The sequence below is a fragment of the Pagrus major genome, chromosome 19 (assembly GCF_040436345.1).
Source record: "Pagrus major chromosome 19, Pma_NU_1.0".
In the NCBI taxonomy this organism is placed as follows: Eukaryota; Metazoa; Chordata; class Actinopteri; order Spariformes; family Sparidae; genus Pagrus; species Pagrus major.
Window position 1 is genome coordinate 10,368,117 of NC_133233.1, and position 15,817 is coordinate 10,383,933.

At 36.6% G+C, this 15,817-nt stretch overlaps 3 protein-coding genes across 3 annotated transcripts; 2 read left to right on the forward strand and 1 right to left on the reverse strand.

Annotated features, from left to right (window-relative positions):
* Positions 1 to 902: 902 nt before the first annotated feature.
* Positions 903 to 5,877, forward strand: mcur1 (mitochondrial calcium uniporter regulator 1). Its single transcript, XM_073488377.1, has 9 exons — positions 903 to 1,182; positions 2,795 to 2,908; positions 3,013 to 3,116; positions 3,654 to 3,755; positions 3,849 to 3,890; positions 4,003 to 4,074; positions 4,404 to 4,457; positions 4,826 to 4,940; positions 5,216 to 5,877. The coding sequence occupies exons 1-9, from the start codon at positions 969 to 971 to the stop codon at positions 5,269 to 5,271; spliced, it is 873 nt and encodes a 290-aa protein (XP_073344478.1). The 5' UTR covers positions 903 to 968; the 3' UTR covers positions 5,272 to 5,877.
* Positions 5,878 to 6,257: 380 nt separating this feature from the next.
* dph2 (diphthamide biosynthesis 2) lies at positions 6,258 to 11,029 on the forward strand. Its single transcript, XM_073488393.1, has 7 exons — positions 6,258 to 6,340; positions 6,601 to 6,777; positions 6,975 to 7,087; positions 7,507 to 7,727; positions 8,078 to 8,767; positions 9,652 to 9,831; positions 10,038 to 11,029. The coding sequence occupies exons 2-7, from the start codon at positions 6,628 to 6,630 to the stop codon at positions 10,154 to 10,156; spliced, it is 1,473 nt and encodes a 490-aa protein (XP_073344494.1). The 5' UTR covers positions 6,258 to 6,340; positions 6,601 to 6,627; the 3' UTR covers positions 10,157 to 11,029.
* Positions 10,400 to 15,759, reverse strand: ncf2 (neutrophil cytosolic factor 2). The gene is made up of 15 exons (XM_073488392.1): positions 15,531 to 15,759; positions 15,220 to 15,302; positions 14,911 to 15,019; positions 14,089 to 14,223; positions 13,499 to 13,606; positions 13,276 to 13,335; positions 12,909 to 12,952; positions 12,392 to 12,533; positions 12,198 to 12,263; positions 11,984 to 12,038; positions 11,783 to 11,823; positions 11,512 to 11,660; positions 11,317 to 11,428; positions 10,718 to 10,835; positions 10,400 to 10,616 (listed from the first exon to the last, which is right to left on the reverse strand). Exons 1-15 carry the CDS (start codon positions 15,702 to 15,704, stop codon positions 10,525 to 10,527), a joined length of 1,488 nt encoding a protein of 495 aa, XP_073344493.1. The 5' UTR covers positions 15,705 to 15,759; the 3' UTR covers positions 10,400 to 10,524.
* Positions 15,760 to 15,817: the final 58 nt, after the last annotated feature.

A 15,817-nucleotide genomic window follows, 5' to 3' on the forward strand; every position in this document is an offset into this window, starting at 1 on the left:
ATAACAAATTGCTAAACTGATCACATTTGAATTTGAAATGTTGTACCTCTGTAATTTTCAAAGAACTCCACCAAAAGATTCCTGCTTTAGAAGTCATACATGTATTAAAAAGTCATTCAGATTATTATTTTTTTTGGCTGATTCTCAAATTTTGCTAGAATAAGTCGTTAAAGTTGTTTTACTTGCTGGTTTAATATCTAGAGGTATCAGTGGTAGAAGGTAACTATGTACATTTATTCAAGTAATGTAATTAAGTACAGTTTTGAATTGCTTGTACTTTACTTGAGTATTTTCATTTTCTGCTACTTTATACTTCTACTTTCCTTTATTCAGAGGCATATGTTGTACTTTTGACTCCACTACATTTATTTGACAACTTTATTACTAGTTACTCTGCAGAATTACATGATTTAATAATACAAAATATAATCAAAAATATAAATAATAAGCAAATAAAATCATTATGTAATATTATAGACAAAGATATGTATTGATCACCTAGAGGAAATTGACACCACCTTTACCAGATTTAACATTAAAGTAATGAACCCATTAATGCATCAGTAACTGTAATCCTATTGTATTCATTATTCTGAAATATGCCATTCTGCATATTTACTTTTGGTACTTTAAGAATATTTTAAAGCTAATACTTTTACATAAGTAAACATGTAAATGCATGGCTCTTACTGGTAACAAAGTATTTCTACTCTGTGGCATTACTACTTTTACTTAAGTACAAAATCTGAGAAGTAGGTAGCCTACTACATGAGCAGTTGTGACACAGGTAAGCTTTATTTTGAAATATACAACCGGAAGTTTATGAGTTTCACGTTTCAATCTGTGCCTCTTTCTCATTGTGTCAAACTTGATGGTCGGGCGGGGGCAGAGACTGGGTGAAAAGTTGCTATGCTGCCGGTAACATTGTCAGGATTTCACCAGACTGAAGTACAGCTGCTGCTGTAACAATGGTGCTTAAACAGTGTCATTCGCGATTGAAAGTTTTTCGAGTCAACCATGGAGAAAGGTGGTATGACCTCTCTTTTAATCACGCGTGTGTCCGGTGTATCTTCTTCACTACACCCTTCAACGATTTGAAGCTGCAATGGAGAAGGAGACGAGCTCCTGGACTGAACTTACAGCCTAAGCATCTGTCTGCAGTGACACAGGTGTCCGCAAGAGGTAACGTCTTATGGTCTCCTAACTAATATGGCATCTAGTTTCATGACAAACGTCAAATAACCACTGTTAGCCCCAGTGTGTGCATGAATGCAGTGACGCAGCTCCTTTGTGTCACAAGTGAAAGGTAATTATTTCTTGTGTAAACAGGTGTGTGCCCTCTGGAGTCTGGTGACACTCTTAATCCATCAGAAATGAGCTGTCATACACAGTAACTGTCTGCATGAGGTCATTTGATGTGTCTCTTTTATGAATGTCAACATAAAAGTCCTCTTCAGAAACTCTTAATTTAGGGCTTTCTTGTATCTCTGCCATCGATAAATTAATTCATCAGCTGTTGAATTCAGTGGTTGTTGTTCCGAACATCTGCTCACTAATACAGTTCTTTGTACCTCTGCGCTTGGTGTTAAATGAAACCAGACCCTGATGCTAAATGTTTTCAATAGAAACCTTTGCCCACATCTCACACTGTATTCACAAAACATGGCCTCCCATTCTTCCAGGTGTGTTGCCACCATAGTGTTATTGAATTTGAATGTTTGATGTAGTTAACTATCTATAAGTTGTTTATATAGTTGACATTTGTGAATTTGGTTCAACCTTTCTTTACCCACACGCTTATCCTGATTATTGTTGTTGTAATGGACATTATTTCAGAAGTTTTAGTTTTCCACCTTTGAATTGTCCAGAACGCAACAGAGCCAAGAGCTCCAGTTAGCAGCAGGTAGAGGTTACTCAGGTGATATACTGCAGTATGAATTCAACGGGTGATCAATTCTTACATGGTGCACCTTTTATGACAGGGGAAAAATATATATTGATCATGGTTGTGTTTAGTTTGTTTCAACAGCAAAAGAAGTGACTGGTGGAAACCATTGTATAGCATTATAGAAAAATAATAACATTAAAAGTTACATAAAATATGCATCGCTAAACAGCTGTTTACTTGCACAACCATCAGTTCCTTCATATACGAGCAAATTAATACTTTGTCCTTTAAACTATTTGTACGAGTTTTAAATCCTGTAATGTGCCCGATAAAGGTCCATGACTGAAACATTGTACTGTATCTGTATTAAACACTGCTGGAGTTTCTTTTGCAGCTCTTATTAATGCTAAATATCAAGTAAGGGCTATACAAGTATATGTAAGTTATTATAAACATGAGCTCCATAATATGAAAGATAATTACTATTTGTAAGTAAACATATAACCCATACATGAATACAATATGTACAGTTTGAAAGAGTGAAGTATTAGTTACATGTAAAGCAGAAATGTTTACAGTTAGAAACATTATTCACAAATATACATTATATGAACATTTTTACTTTGATTCTTTAATATGTGCATATATGTTGTGGCATAAAGATTTATCTTTACAAATATATATATATATATTTTAATATTGAAGTAATTGCTGACAGCATACGTAGAGAATGTGCCATTTATATTAAATGCTGTGTCTTCACACAAGTTTGAAGACAAAAGTTACATAAATATAGAAAATTGTGTTAAAATATGCAATGAATTACAGTATATATTTCAAAATAAGAATGGAAGGGAAAAGTACATTTCCAGGTGATGTTTAATCTCTTCTCCTTAATGGTTTCAGAGCTGAGTACCTCCATCAGAGCCCTCCAGTATGATCTGGACCCAATACCAAAGTCTGAAGGCGGGAAGCGTTTTTTTGATACACATGCGGTGGTACGACTCTTTGAGGAAAATGGTTCGGCTTCTTTTGTTACTTCAACAAGTACCAATAAACAATATCACTCTGCTTTGTTAAGACGCTGTTGATTTTCCTATTAAATAATGATTTTCCATGAACAGGCTTCACTACTCAGCAAGCTGAGGTGTTGGTTAAAATACTGGTTAGGATGACGAACTCTAACATGGATGTCATCTATGCTGAAATGGTAACCAAAGTGCAGCAGGTGAGGATCTTGTACATTTACTGTAAGCACTATGTCAGCACCTGTTTGTTTCTTCTCTGTGTATCACCTGAAGGCTGTGCCTCTAGTCCCGTAAAGGTCACTTTGTGTATATCCTCCACTGCACATTCATTGAACATGTCAAAGCATTTCAATAGCAGTGCATTGAACTAATCAACAATAATATGATCATACGTTTGAATTTGATGTAGTGTGATTTGAGGATTCTTGTATTAATTGTGCTGATTGTAGCTCAGTATTTATACAGTGTTGAGACTGACATTGCAATGTAGGCAGAGGGTTAGGGTTAGTGGATCAATCAAGGATCACTTTATTTAATTTTCCACCACTGGATGTTTAGATCAACAACTTCTATGCTATATTGTTAAAAAACTATCACTTTCGGATCTTAGTGACAGGTGTATAGGACCAAAAAAACGTTTTGTCTTATTATAGCCTATTTGTGTCCAGGTGAGTAATTTGCTTTGCAGTACTAAGTTTTTCTTATTAACTTTTGTAATGTTTATTTGATTCTGGCAGGAGATCATGCTGCAGCGTGTGATGTCTCAAATAGCAGCTGTAAAGAAAGACATGATAATCCTTGAGAAGAGCGAGTTCTCTGCTTTACTGGCAGAAAGTGAGGTAAGTGTCCATGGTCCCTGAATTCACATTCATGTTGTTCTGTTTTTGATTCATATTACTAAAGATTTTCAATATTTTTAATATTTCTCCCAGAAACTCAAGACCCAGTTATTGCAGCTCAAGATCCAACTGGCTGTAAGTTATTCCTTTTTACTCAAAACAGTTTACGTCCAAGTTTTCATGATATAAGTAATTATTTAGATTTGTAATTGAATGACATAGATTTATTTGTGTATCTCCGTTGCAGGATGTCATGAATAAAGTGCGCTCAGACACTATTTTGGACATGAATTTGGAGAAAAGCCGTGTAAAAGAATTGGTAAGTGTTTGAGGAAATTAAATGGATGTAATTTGGTCTTTTTTCATGTTGACTTAAATTTGATGACTTATTGTTGAAACATAATGTTTTGAAATGATATCTTTTACCAACCCTGTTTCTCATTGAATGCAACACACTATTATTGCAGCTGTCAGTATGTAAACATGCTGAATGACAAGAATAATGCAATCTTGATCCTAGCAGATCAGTGATGTTTGAAATGTATTGTTCTATAGACCGGTGGGACAGGAAGACTACAAGAAACGTGAACCTGACAGGTCATGACTTGTGTTTCTTTCTCTAAATAAAACATAATTTGTCATTTTCAGAAAGCAGAGCATGAGAAGAAGCTTCTAGAAACACGAACTGATATTATGGAAATGGTTTGTATTTGTGCAGTACACCTACACCTATGATAGTCTACATAATGTACAATCACAGGATAAACTGTGAAACAGTAGATAGTGTCAGGTATAGGTGTAACAAGTGTTCTTTTAGATGAACGTGATAGTCGTATCATTATACTGCTCCTTACATTAAATATGCTTTATTAAAGTACAGCAAGAAGCGCAATACAGTACCAGTCATAAACTTCTAATAATGGCTGTAACTGATTGCTTTAAATGAAAAGCAGTTTTTCCCACTATCAGTCCATAAAAGCTATTACACTGTGTGTTACAAATATTTGGTAGGTCTTGGTGAGACTTATAGATCTTTAATGTCTGACTGTGTCTAATTGCCTTTTTTACAGACTGCAGAGCAAGAGCGTCATTTAACTCAGACCAACATGAAGATAGACACTGAAGTGGCCGGTTTGAAAACCATGTTAGAGTCTCATAAGCTGGATACTATAAAATACCTTGCAGGTAGGACATGGCATGGGTAGAATAAGCATTCATAGCCTTGAACTCAAATAATAACATTCAATTGAACTCAATAACACAACTGATGCAGTTCGAAAATTAAAGCATCATTCATTTCAGATGTATTTAATAGATTAAAGTCCTAATTTGTTAAACGTAAATCGTCAAGAAACTGGATTTTCAACTATCCAAAAGTAGTTGCCAAACACTTTGCTGATGATAAATGAAATAATAAGTCCAGTATATTAATGATTGACCTACGTTTTTCTCTCTTTTAGGTTCAGTGTTCACCTGTCTCACTGTGGTCTTGGGTTTCTATCGTATTTGGATGTAAGAAGGACAATGAGTATGATTTCATATTTATAACCACTGGTAACACTTGAACCTTCAATGAATCCTCTAAATCTAACAACAGTCAGAGACAAGTCACTTTCATGTCTGACAGTTTGGATTTTTTTGGTGCAATCGTTATCTTTTGTTCTGAAGTATGACTTTTAGAAGAAAGCCTCTGCTAACTGATCACTGCTAGAAGTTTTTTGAAATAATGAAATTTTGACGCTCAGGGCTGAGGCCAGTCATTTTTTTTTTAGCTGCCATGGTTATCGAGTATCTGCCAGAAACATAGCTGAAGAAACGTTTTGGACAGATGGGAATTGACCTTCCCCTAAAGAAACTCTGTATAAAGAAAAGTTGTGCAGGCGAATAAATACTGACCTCTAATTCAGATAATGCTATTTGAAACTGAAGTAAAACTTGTTTTTAAATGTATTTATTTGTGTATATATCAAGGTGTTGATATTGAAGAGATGATTAAAAGAAGGAGGGGTCAGTGTGACTCTTGACTACTCCACTATATTATCACAGAAGTAACTTGTATCTATCTTTCTGCTTTGTGTTTTAACATGATTGATTAACTGAAATAAATTGAATTGCCAACCAATGCAAACTTTGTGCCAACAAACAAAGTGTGTCTTTCTATTGATTGTGTTGGGAAATATTTGATGGTACTGTTGTTGGGAAATGTTCACATCAATATGCTAAAGTCTTACAAACAAGTCATATTGATTAACTACTGGATCTCTGGGCTGCAAAATATAATGATAATGCTTGAATGATTAAAACGTGTGTATCATAACAGTGATCTGGAAATGTTAGTTTTAGTAGTGAAAGCAATAGTTTTTAATGATGTCACGGCGAGTTGATGAGAAATATTATTTGTCTTAAGGTAAATAATGCAATAATATAATACATTCATGAGTCACCCTTGCTTTTATTTTGAAAAACCTTTGAGCCGGAAGTATTTGCCCTAGCGACTGTTGTGGGGAACAGTGTACTGCTGTTACACGTGTGTAGCTGTCAAAGAAGCGTTTATCCCTTAACAGGAACTCACATGACATTGAATTGTAAGTCTACAAATATGTTGTGATGCAAGTATAAAACGTAATAACTTGTAAAAGATCATTTGTAACTACCGAGGCTTTAAACAAAGATTTCTTGTAGTCAATCAGCTAGCGGCTAAGCTAACTTAGGTAAGGTAACGTTAACGTTATGGTAGCGCGGCTACGCTAATTTAAGGATGTCGGATATGTTACTTATTTTTTTTATTCGCGAATTGTTTATTCACCAGGTGATATGCTAAACCACAGTTAATCTTATTTTGTAGGCACTGTTGAGTGTTTTCCACGCAATAATGGCTGATGCATTCAGCAGCAGCTCGGAAACGGTAATTCAGCGTGTGGTGGACGTAACAGTGAAGACAAACACCCCTCTGGAAAAACTTGAAGAGTTGTATCAGATTAAGAAGACTTGTGAATTCATCTCTGAACGTCAATTTCAAAAGGTGAGGCCTTTTTTACTTGTAGTCATACAGACATTCAGTCCATCCATTGGTATACAAAAGCATGAAAGGAAAACGTGCTTGTTTAAAAACAACTCTTTGAATAAAGCTGCTCATTTAAGCAATTGAGGTTAAATCATGTGCAGGAATGCCTGACGCACGTTTAAGAAGAGTGTGTCTAAAATGGTGAATGTTCACAGGTTGCCCTTCAGTTTCCTGATGAGCTGCTGGTGGATTCAGTTGCAGTAGCAGTGGAGATCGAGAGAAACAGCAATGCCAAGCCGTTCATTTTGGGAGATACGTCCTATGGCAGGTGAAAACACCAGATTCAACAGAGAAAAGTCTGATTTCATGGAATGATACATGCATGCCATGCCATTTTTAGTGCTTGTGTTTCTCATGCAAAGTGATGTGAAAAAGCAGTGCCCAGTGGTACCTTTACTGACATATTACACAGCCATTTGTATGCTTCACATGTGTTAACTTCCAAACTTGGATCCAGAATGTGATATCTTGAATTTAGAATAGCTTTTGTGACACTGATTTGGTAAGTTATTTTAATTAGTTGACTTATTTATCATCATCTTGTGTGATAATATGCTGAAGTTCAGTGGCTTATAGGCTTATATAAGGCTAATACAAAACAGGACATGTGGTTTGGCCATTTAATGGACAGCCAAGCTGTTATAATTTTAGTGACATTTACCATTTTTGTTAAATTCTGTCGAGCAGTTGCTGTGTGGATGAAGTCGCCGCAGAGCATGTCAGAGCTGACTGCATTGTGCACTATGGCAGCGCCTGCCTCAGCCCGTCTAAAAGGCTGCCCTTGATGTACGTCTTTGAGAAACGACCGATGGATCTTGACAAGTGCACGTCTGCCTTCAGAGAACTCTACCCTGACACACAGAGTCACATCATCTTCCTCTATGATGTCAACTATATTCATGCCATCAGTAAGTTCTTTTACATAGCCCTACTGCATGCTCTTCTATCTTTAAGTATGAAAGAGGATTAGATCATTATATATGTACACCATTGTATGGGGTAGATATTCATATTTATTTAAGCTGTCATCTTTCAAATCACAAGATGTAATTCTTCATTAAAATTATGAATGAACAATGAAGGTACATAGTAGAACACATTACTGTTCTAGTTAATTTGACTATCAGGATCCTCAGTCGAATTAACCACACCCTCAGTTAAGAGTATTGAAATCTTACCTATTGAAATCTTTCCTTAACAAAGGCTTGTTAATGATTTCCTGTCACTGACTGAACATGTCTTTGTTTTATTTTTTCAGAGGATCTTCAGACCCTCCTTTCGCCAGAGTATCCGAACCTAGTCTGCTCAGAACTTGTTGTCGAAGGGGAGCAGTGTTACAGTCATGGCTGGATTAAAAGAAAACATGATGACACCTGTCCGTCAAACCAGGACAACAACCTGGTTGTCTGTCAGTTTGGAAGACAGTTCTCCTTGAAAAGCGGTTTAAGCATCATGGATTACAGTATGTTCTATGTAGGCCAAGAGGGAGCCACCCTGAGAAACTTCATGATGACTTGGAATCGCTGCACATTTTGTTCTTTTGACCCAATCACCATGATTGGGAGGACTGAGTCGATAAGTATCAACCGTACACTGATGAAGCGATATTACGCAATAGAAAGGGCCAAAGATGCCAATGTGGTTGGTATCCTTGTCGGCACACTCATGATGGCCGACTACCTCACCGTCATCCAGCAGTTGAAGGAGACAATCAGCCGAGCTGGCAAGAAGAGCTACATGTTCGCCATGGGGAAACTGAACGTGCCCAAATTAGCAAACTTTCTGGAAATTGACATTTTTGTGTTGATTGCGTGTCCCGAGAACTCACTGCTGGACTCAAGTGAGTTCTACAAACCTGTAGTAACACCGTTTGAGATGGAGGTGGCCTGCAACAAGAAGAGGGAGTGGTCAGAGGAATATGTCACAGACTTTCGACAGCTCCTGCCAGGTCAGATTGGGACTTATCCACATCATAAATTCCTAAATCATCTCTTGTCAACTTTTTTATGTTAAGGGACTGAATTAAAAAATATAAGGGGGTGGGGGTGAACTGTTTTGATTTAATCTCACCCAAAATGTATATTTCAGACTCTCCTTGTAGGATTGATTTTAAAAAAGGATCAAATAGTTGCAAATGATGGCTTTAGTGTGAGCAGTGGGTCATAAAGTTGCACTTAGCCATGTGAGGAGGACAATTCACTCTCTGTAGCTGGGCTTTTTTTCTTCCCATCACAATCAACTAGCTGATAGGACCAATTGATCAGTTTTGAGAAACACCAAATAAATGTGATTCTTCATAGTATTTTAAAGGTGTTAAATTCACCAAACAGTTCTGCAAAGTTTGCTTATATTATCATTCATGCAGCCTATTATGTTGGTGGAATTCAGGAATAGAGATGGCTGGGTTATGTTTGCAATAGATTTAAAAAATCTTATTTGCCTTCTAACATGCGCATTGGTGACTACAGTGAATATTATTCCTCCATTAATATATATTAAAGTTGATTGCACCATCCAAAAATCTTTATACTTCTCTTCTTTTAGTTAATGGTTAAAGATTTGTACCAAATCTGTACTATGGTTTGCGATATTAAGGGGCGGGTATTGCATTTTTTTTTTAAGTCAAGGGATAGGTCCGAAGAAAAGACTAAAAATATTGCAAATTGAAATAGAAGATTAATTTCATACAGTCCCTAATATGAATACAGGTCTATATCTCTCATACTCAAACATGTTGATCCTAATATTTTTTTTTTATCACAAGTAGCCTAATGAAGGCTATTAAAGTCTTGCTATGTCTAATTTTTTCTATCCGTCTCAAATTTGCACCAGGTGGACAGAGTCATGTGCCGTTGTCTGATCAGCAGGAGGATGGCGACGAGACTGACATGTCATTAATCACAGGAGCTCTGCGGAGCAAAAATCTGTTGATCAGTGAGCCTGCAGAGTCCTCGTGTGGCTCCTCCGTGGTCCTCAGGAACCAGACGATGACTGTAGCCACTAACTCAGCTGGTATGTAGTGAATAAGATGCTGTTTGCTCTAATTTTCATACAGCCATAAGTTTATTGTAGAATTTCTCACACATACAGTAATTGTTACAACTTGTGCAATGTGAGCATTTCGCAAAAACAACAAAAAACACTTCAGTCAATATAGTCTGGCATAAACACTATAAAATGTTTCGTATAACACTACAAATTTCTGCTTTTTTTTACAGCATCTTTCCTGGCAGAAAGAAGTTGGCGTGGCTTAGAGCAGAAATTGGGAGAGACGCCTGTGGTAAAGGCAGGAAAGGGCAGGAAAGGCATAGCAATTGCCTATGAAGAGGAAGGATGATCTTCATGATAATTAAACACATTTACAGAACACCCCAACAGAGAATTTGATTATCTCTGTATATCATTTGTAATCGCTGGAAACTGTAAGTAGTGATAGTTATCATTTTTTTTCATTTCTCACTGTGTCACAGAATGTCACCTATGATTTTGTCTTATTATAACTTGATACACTTGACTATAAAAAGGTATTATGATAATGTCAAAAACAAAAATGTTTAATAATCATAAAGAATCTGTAGGCTGTGATGAATCAGATTTCATTTATTAAAAGGTTTTGGTAGGGAGAACCAGACCACTTTTCTGCTGTGGCCACTTCATTATATCACTGGCTTTAGTATCGTTTCTCATTACATTTCTTAACTTAAATTACTGGTCATTGACAGGAACATCTTCCACAAAGGATGCAGGGAATATACCAGTATTCCCATTACACTGCCCCTCCAACCAATCCTGATTAACTAAAGAAAAAGAAGAAAATGTTAATTAGAATCATAAATTTAGGAAAAAACAGTATTTTTAAAGATTTGGGATATGTCTGGCCAAATGAATGGAGTCTCACCTCTAGAGAGCAATGTGATCGTATCGCCTTGATGAAAATTGAGATCCTCTGGATTTGATGACTCGTAGGAATGAAGAGCAACAAAGTGAATCTCGCTCTGTGGCTTTCCATCAGTTTCCTAAAAACACAAAATAATTTTCTGCTCAATTACCTTGAAATCATGTCTGTTTATTGTGTAGTAGTGTACTACAGTTTGACTGGAATGCAGGACCACCGTGATTGAGGATGAAACACATCTATGATTCTGTTTGACTCTAAAGAAGACATTAGTAGTGTCACAACATGTTTCCACAATTAAAGGCTGAAAATCAATCTGTGTTCCAGTCCCTTTTTTCCCCTGGAAGTTTGGTCAGAGTTTCAATCATGTCGATATTGCTTTCCAACCCTGACAGAAATGAAATTCTCAGGGAATACTTGATACTTTGGATCATGAAGATTTTAAAAGTAGCTGGTTTTATTCATAAATATTGCTATCATCCCAATACCCATATTAGGAAACTGCGATATCAACCAAAATATATGAATAGAAGGTAGAATTATTTTAAAGTATAAAGTATTTTGTAAGGTCCGCATGCACAGCAACATAAAACTCCACTTACCTCTTTTGTGTCACACCACAAGGTAATGTGCCTGCCACTGGCACAAGTCCATACACTTTCCATGTCTGTGTTGGCATTGATTACAGTTCGTCCTGTTACCTCGGAGGTCAAACTAAAAACAAAATTATTGAATTGAAACTCTGCCAGTAACACAATATACCGATTAAAGTGGAAATGTTTAAATGTGTACTGTACCTCAAGATGATTGCTGTAGAAGGGAGATTCAGTTTATTACTGATTTTTTCAATCAGTACCTCATAGGGAGATCCAGATGGTACTGAGACAGCAAAGGTGAATGTGAATCGGACTTTGACAATAAGAGAATTGCCTGTAGACTCTGCATCCTGGCATTAATGAAAGGACATAGTGGAATAATGTCATTACAGAAATCAAATAATCCACCTTAAAACACTTAACATGATGGTTCATTTAGAGAGCATGTATTCGTGGGCAGGAAGGAGCATACCATTACTTGTGTGTTTCCACTGCTGTCATCACGACGGAGACCTTTATTACATAAAAGTTTTGTTAAAATGGGTCACATATTATTTGCAAATACTTGCTCTTGGGTAGAGCTGGTCAAATGTCATGGTATTTAACACCAATCAGAGAAAGATGCCTGTAGTTATTTTAGTCGTAGTTTGCTTAAACTGTCAGTTAAGTCTACCTTGTTTCCTTTCAGGTCTGGTCGGTGGTGCTCGATTTGGAGGCCTAGATATTCCCTGTACATGGTGAATCCAAACAATGTAATTTAGAATACAGGAAAACAAAGATATAATAGCAACATACTACAGACCTTGAGCAAATACTTCATTTTATCGAGGGTTATTTTAGAAACCTGGAGAGTATACCTGGAAAATGTAATAAAGTCAACTCCTCACCTCATTCTGTTTAGAGGCCAAGGAGATCTCCAATCGTTCCAGGTAATTGTAAGGAACAAGTCCTCTCTATAATTGACACAATGATGAACACTTATTGACATTATATGAATTCTCTTAACATGACATAAATAATAGTTTCTATGCCATTTGTATAGAGGTTGCAGATGTACAGGTTCTGCACATTGTGCTCTTACTCTTTCATTGAAGATCACAGATGCCCAGTTGTCAGCTCCCTTCTGTAGCACAAACACAATGTTGCCCGGCACTACAGCCAACTCATCACTGGTCTCAGGAACAAACTCAAACAGGACAGTGTGTGGTTCTCCTTCTAGAGCCCTGTGAAGATGGGAAACATCCACATGGCATCAAGACACATGCTGGTTATTACTGTGTAATAATACATTCCTATCCTGCTCTCATATTGCACAGTGATTTAACATTTCCCTCTTACAAAAAGCTGAACATTTATTAGATTTGCTTGATGCTTTCCCCCCCTATTTTCAGTTGGCTTTCTATGCTAGGAGCTGATTTTTTTTTTTCATTTTACACATCCATGTGTAGGTGGAAATCCATCATTATCACAAAATCTTATCAAGTATCATGGTAATTTACAAATAAATACATTTATGGACATTGTCACTCAATAATAACTTAATACATTGTGTTATTTAGAGAGAACCGAGTTTCACCACTTCAAAGTAAGTGTTCTACCTTAGGACCTCAGGTTCTTTTGGACAAGTTGGGCCATCTTTGACCTGTTAGATAGAAAACACAAAGCAGTTAATCAGTAGTGCTGTAAACAGTTTGAAAATGGCTGAAAGAAAAAGAACCAGTGGTCTTTTAGTAAACAGTTACTATGTAAGTTATAAGGCAGAAAATATGCCAACATATAATGCAGCTTGTGATACATCAATGTTTCCTGGCATCATGGTTTATATTGCGGAAGGATTGTGAATAATTTAGTGCCTCTTAAGTTTTTAAAATCTCTCATATAATATATTCTTGATGTAATGATATTTTTTTATATACATCTGATTGTATTGATTTTTTTATTCCTGAATAAGAGCCCATATGTCACCTGTGGCTGTAATGGGGCAAATCCAGAGAATGCATCCTGAGGAATGACTGAGGCAACAACCTGAAGATAACAGAAAATATATTAGTTATGTATGTCAAATAATTAAATTAATTAGCTGTTGAAAAAACAAGAACTGCCTAAAGATAAAATTTTACTGAGCTATACTCAGAATGGGGTGCTTTTGTTTAGTACCAACAAAAGGTGTGTCATCAGATAGTCTTACCTTCGCTTTACCCAGGTAGTCCTTCTTCTCCAGCTCAGCAACATAGTGCTTATTTGGTTTAAATAGCACTTTTGAGGGGTACTCGACTGGTTTGAAAGGTTTCTGTTTCTGAAATTGCATCACAAGGGATAGTAGTGTTTGTCAAGCATTTCTAACATGACAGTAAATTGTAATTTAATTGTGAACACCTTCGCTTACAAACACAGTATCATTTTGAGCTATAGAACTGCAAACAAATAGCACTTTCCATGCCTAATCCTTGATCCTCACTGATATGTATGTATTGTTATTTGACTACAGACTGTTTTTTATTGAGCTGTAATTAATAATCAAATACTTGCTAGTCAATGTGAGGCAATGCTTGATTATGAAGCCTTATACAACAGAGTTTTGCGTTGGTGCAACACCTTGCTCGAAATAGCTGCTATCCCACCCAAGTTGATTAGTTTTAGTCTGATTTTGTTAGAAGAAAGGCTGAACACTTAGAGATAGAGAGATATAATAAACTGAATACATTTTTGGTAGCTTAAATATCAAGTTTTTGTTACGTGCTTCAGGACTTAGATAATGGTGATGACATTTTAACTGACCAGGGTGGATTGCAGGGCTCTGTCGAGGTTATTGAGCTTGGCCTCTGTCTTGTAGTCAAGTGCCTTCACAAGGTTTTCCTGGGCCTTTTCCCAGTTACCCAACTGAGCCTGAGCCAGGGCCATATTGTGGAGAACCTGTGGCAGGAAAATATTGATTAGAAACTTGTCACTTAATCACTCATGCAGACCACAGAACTGAAAATAATGGCTGAGTCTCCATAAGAAGAAGGAGTGACAATATTTACATTTAGCAGACGCTTTTGTCCAAAGCGACTTACAATAAGTACATTTGTCACAAGAAAGAAACCACAGCATATCACCGTGGATAAAGTAAGAATGAAAAGAAAAAATAGAAACAATTTTCAAGCCCTCGTCTGAGCATAGTAGCTGCTATTTATCAAGGATACCTTGTCTTGTTTTGAACAGCAGATTACTGGTTGCTCCTTTTATGCAGGGTTAGCTCCGCCCTGCAATCAAGCCTATTTACCACAGCTGAGTTGGCCGAAACTGGCTAATAACCACTCAGCATCAACAGTTTCACAAGAATTTACACAAAAGGTATCTAGACAAGATTAAATATTTCAACTAACCCACCTCACAGAATGCCTAAACACTGGATCTACAATTACTTTCTGATTTAACTCAAAGTGTATCTGGGGGGAATGACTTACATCAACATTGTAGTTTTCAGAATTAATGTACTCTACACCTCTAAACTGCAGGATATAGAGCAGTCTTAAATAGTCTGATGATTGTAAATCACAAAATAAGAAGGCTTAACAAGAATTTATAAAAACCTATTGGAGGCATTTAAATACTTACCTCACATGCGTATAATTTGTATCTGAGACCAAGTGCTTTGTAATCTATCAGCTGGTTGCCTCTTAGTGCTTTGAAGGCATGCTGGAAATCCGCTAAACTCTCCTCATACCTTTGAATATAAATAATCCAGTTAGTCATTTTTGCATGCAATACACCACACAAATTGTAAAAAATAAGAATATAGTGACTAAGATTGCAATTTTATAATAATAAACACACAGTGTATCTAGTACACAGTTTTTTAAAATCACACTGTGATGTGAATGTGGGAAGTAAATGTGGTCATTTTATTAAGATGTTGTGTCTTACCTCTGCTTTTTGTAAAATGTGATTCCTCTTTGAAAGAAGGCAACGGCCAAGTGCTCATCCTTGCGTATGCTGTAATCAAATGCCTGAGAAACACAAGAACATAGAGTAACTTCCTCTAGAGGAAAGGAGAAACAGTAAACTCCACTTCTTCTTTCTCCATGACTTGCACTTTCGGGCTGTAAAATATCACAGCATTTTGCCTGAGATTTATCAGCTACATCTAAACAAGATTTTACTTTTTGATGAGTACTATTACACAAAGATGTTTATATGCAATATTTTAGTTTGCCTTTTACCAACAAGGGTCATACCTTTTCAGCAGCATCCAGATCTTGGTTAAGAAGATGGAGACAGCCAATGTCAAAACAAATTTTGGAGTTTGGCTCTTCGATAGACAGGAAAATCCTGAGTGCTTCTGACAAATCCTGTCTGTCAACACAAGTTACAGCCTTGTCCCACTGTCGCAGAGTGTCCAGGAAAGACATGGTGGCAGGTTAGGAGTACACCGAGTTACAGACCAAATTCAGGAAGCTCTTCTGATTTGTACGAGGGAGATCAGGAAGTGTGATGTAAGTGTCAGTGTTGGGACATTTACATC

What these genes read in the sequence shown, in the direction of transcription:
- dph2 (XM_073488393.1), top strand. Translation starts at nt 6,628, where the DNA reads ATGGCTGATGCATTCAGCAGCAGCTCGGAAACGGTAATTCAGCGTGTG. An exon ending in CTGAACGTCAATTTCAAAAG is followed by an intron (nt 6,778 to 6,974) that starts GTGAGGCCTTTT and finishes GAATGTTCACAG; the next exon opens with GTTGCCCTTCAGTTTCCTGA. An exon ending in GGAGATACGTCCTATGGCAG is followed by an intron (nt 7,088 to 7,506) that starts GTGAAAACACCA and finishes TCTGTCGAGCAG; the next exon opens with TTGCTGTGTGGATGAAGTCG.
- mcur1 (XM_073488377.1), top strand. Translation starts at nt 969, where the DNA reads ATGGTGCTTAAACAGTGTCATTCGCGATTGAAAGTTTTTCGAGTCAAC. An exon ending in CTTTACTGGCAGAAAGTGAG is followed by an intron (nt 3,756 to 3,848) that starts GTAAGTGTCCAT and finishes TATTTCTCCCAG; the next exon opens with AAACTCAAGACCCAGTTATT. An exon ending in TACTATAAAATACCTTGCAG is followed by an intron (nt 4,941 to 5,215) that starts GTAGGACATGGC and finishes TCTCTCTTTTAG; the next exon opens with GTTCAGTGTTCACCTGTCTC.
- ncf2 (XM_073488392.1), bottom strand. Translation starts at nt 15,704, where the DNA reads ATGTCTTTCCTGGACACTCTGCGACAGTGGGACAAGGCTGTAACTTGT. An exon ending in CTGTGATCTTCAATGAAAGA is followed by an intron (nt 12,264 to 12,391) that starts GTAAGAGCACAA and finishes TGTCAATTATAG; the next exon opens with AGAGGACTTGTTCCTTACAA. An exon ending in CAGACCTGAAAGGAAACAAG is followed by an intron (nt 11,824 to 11,983) that starts GTAGACTTAACT and finishes TATGTAATAAAG; the next exon opens with GTCTCCGTCGTGATGACAGC.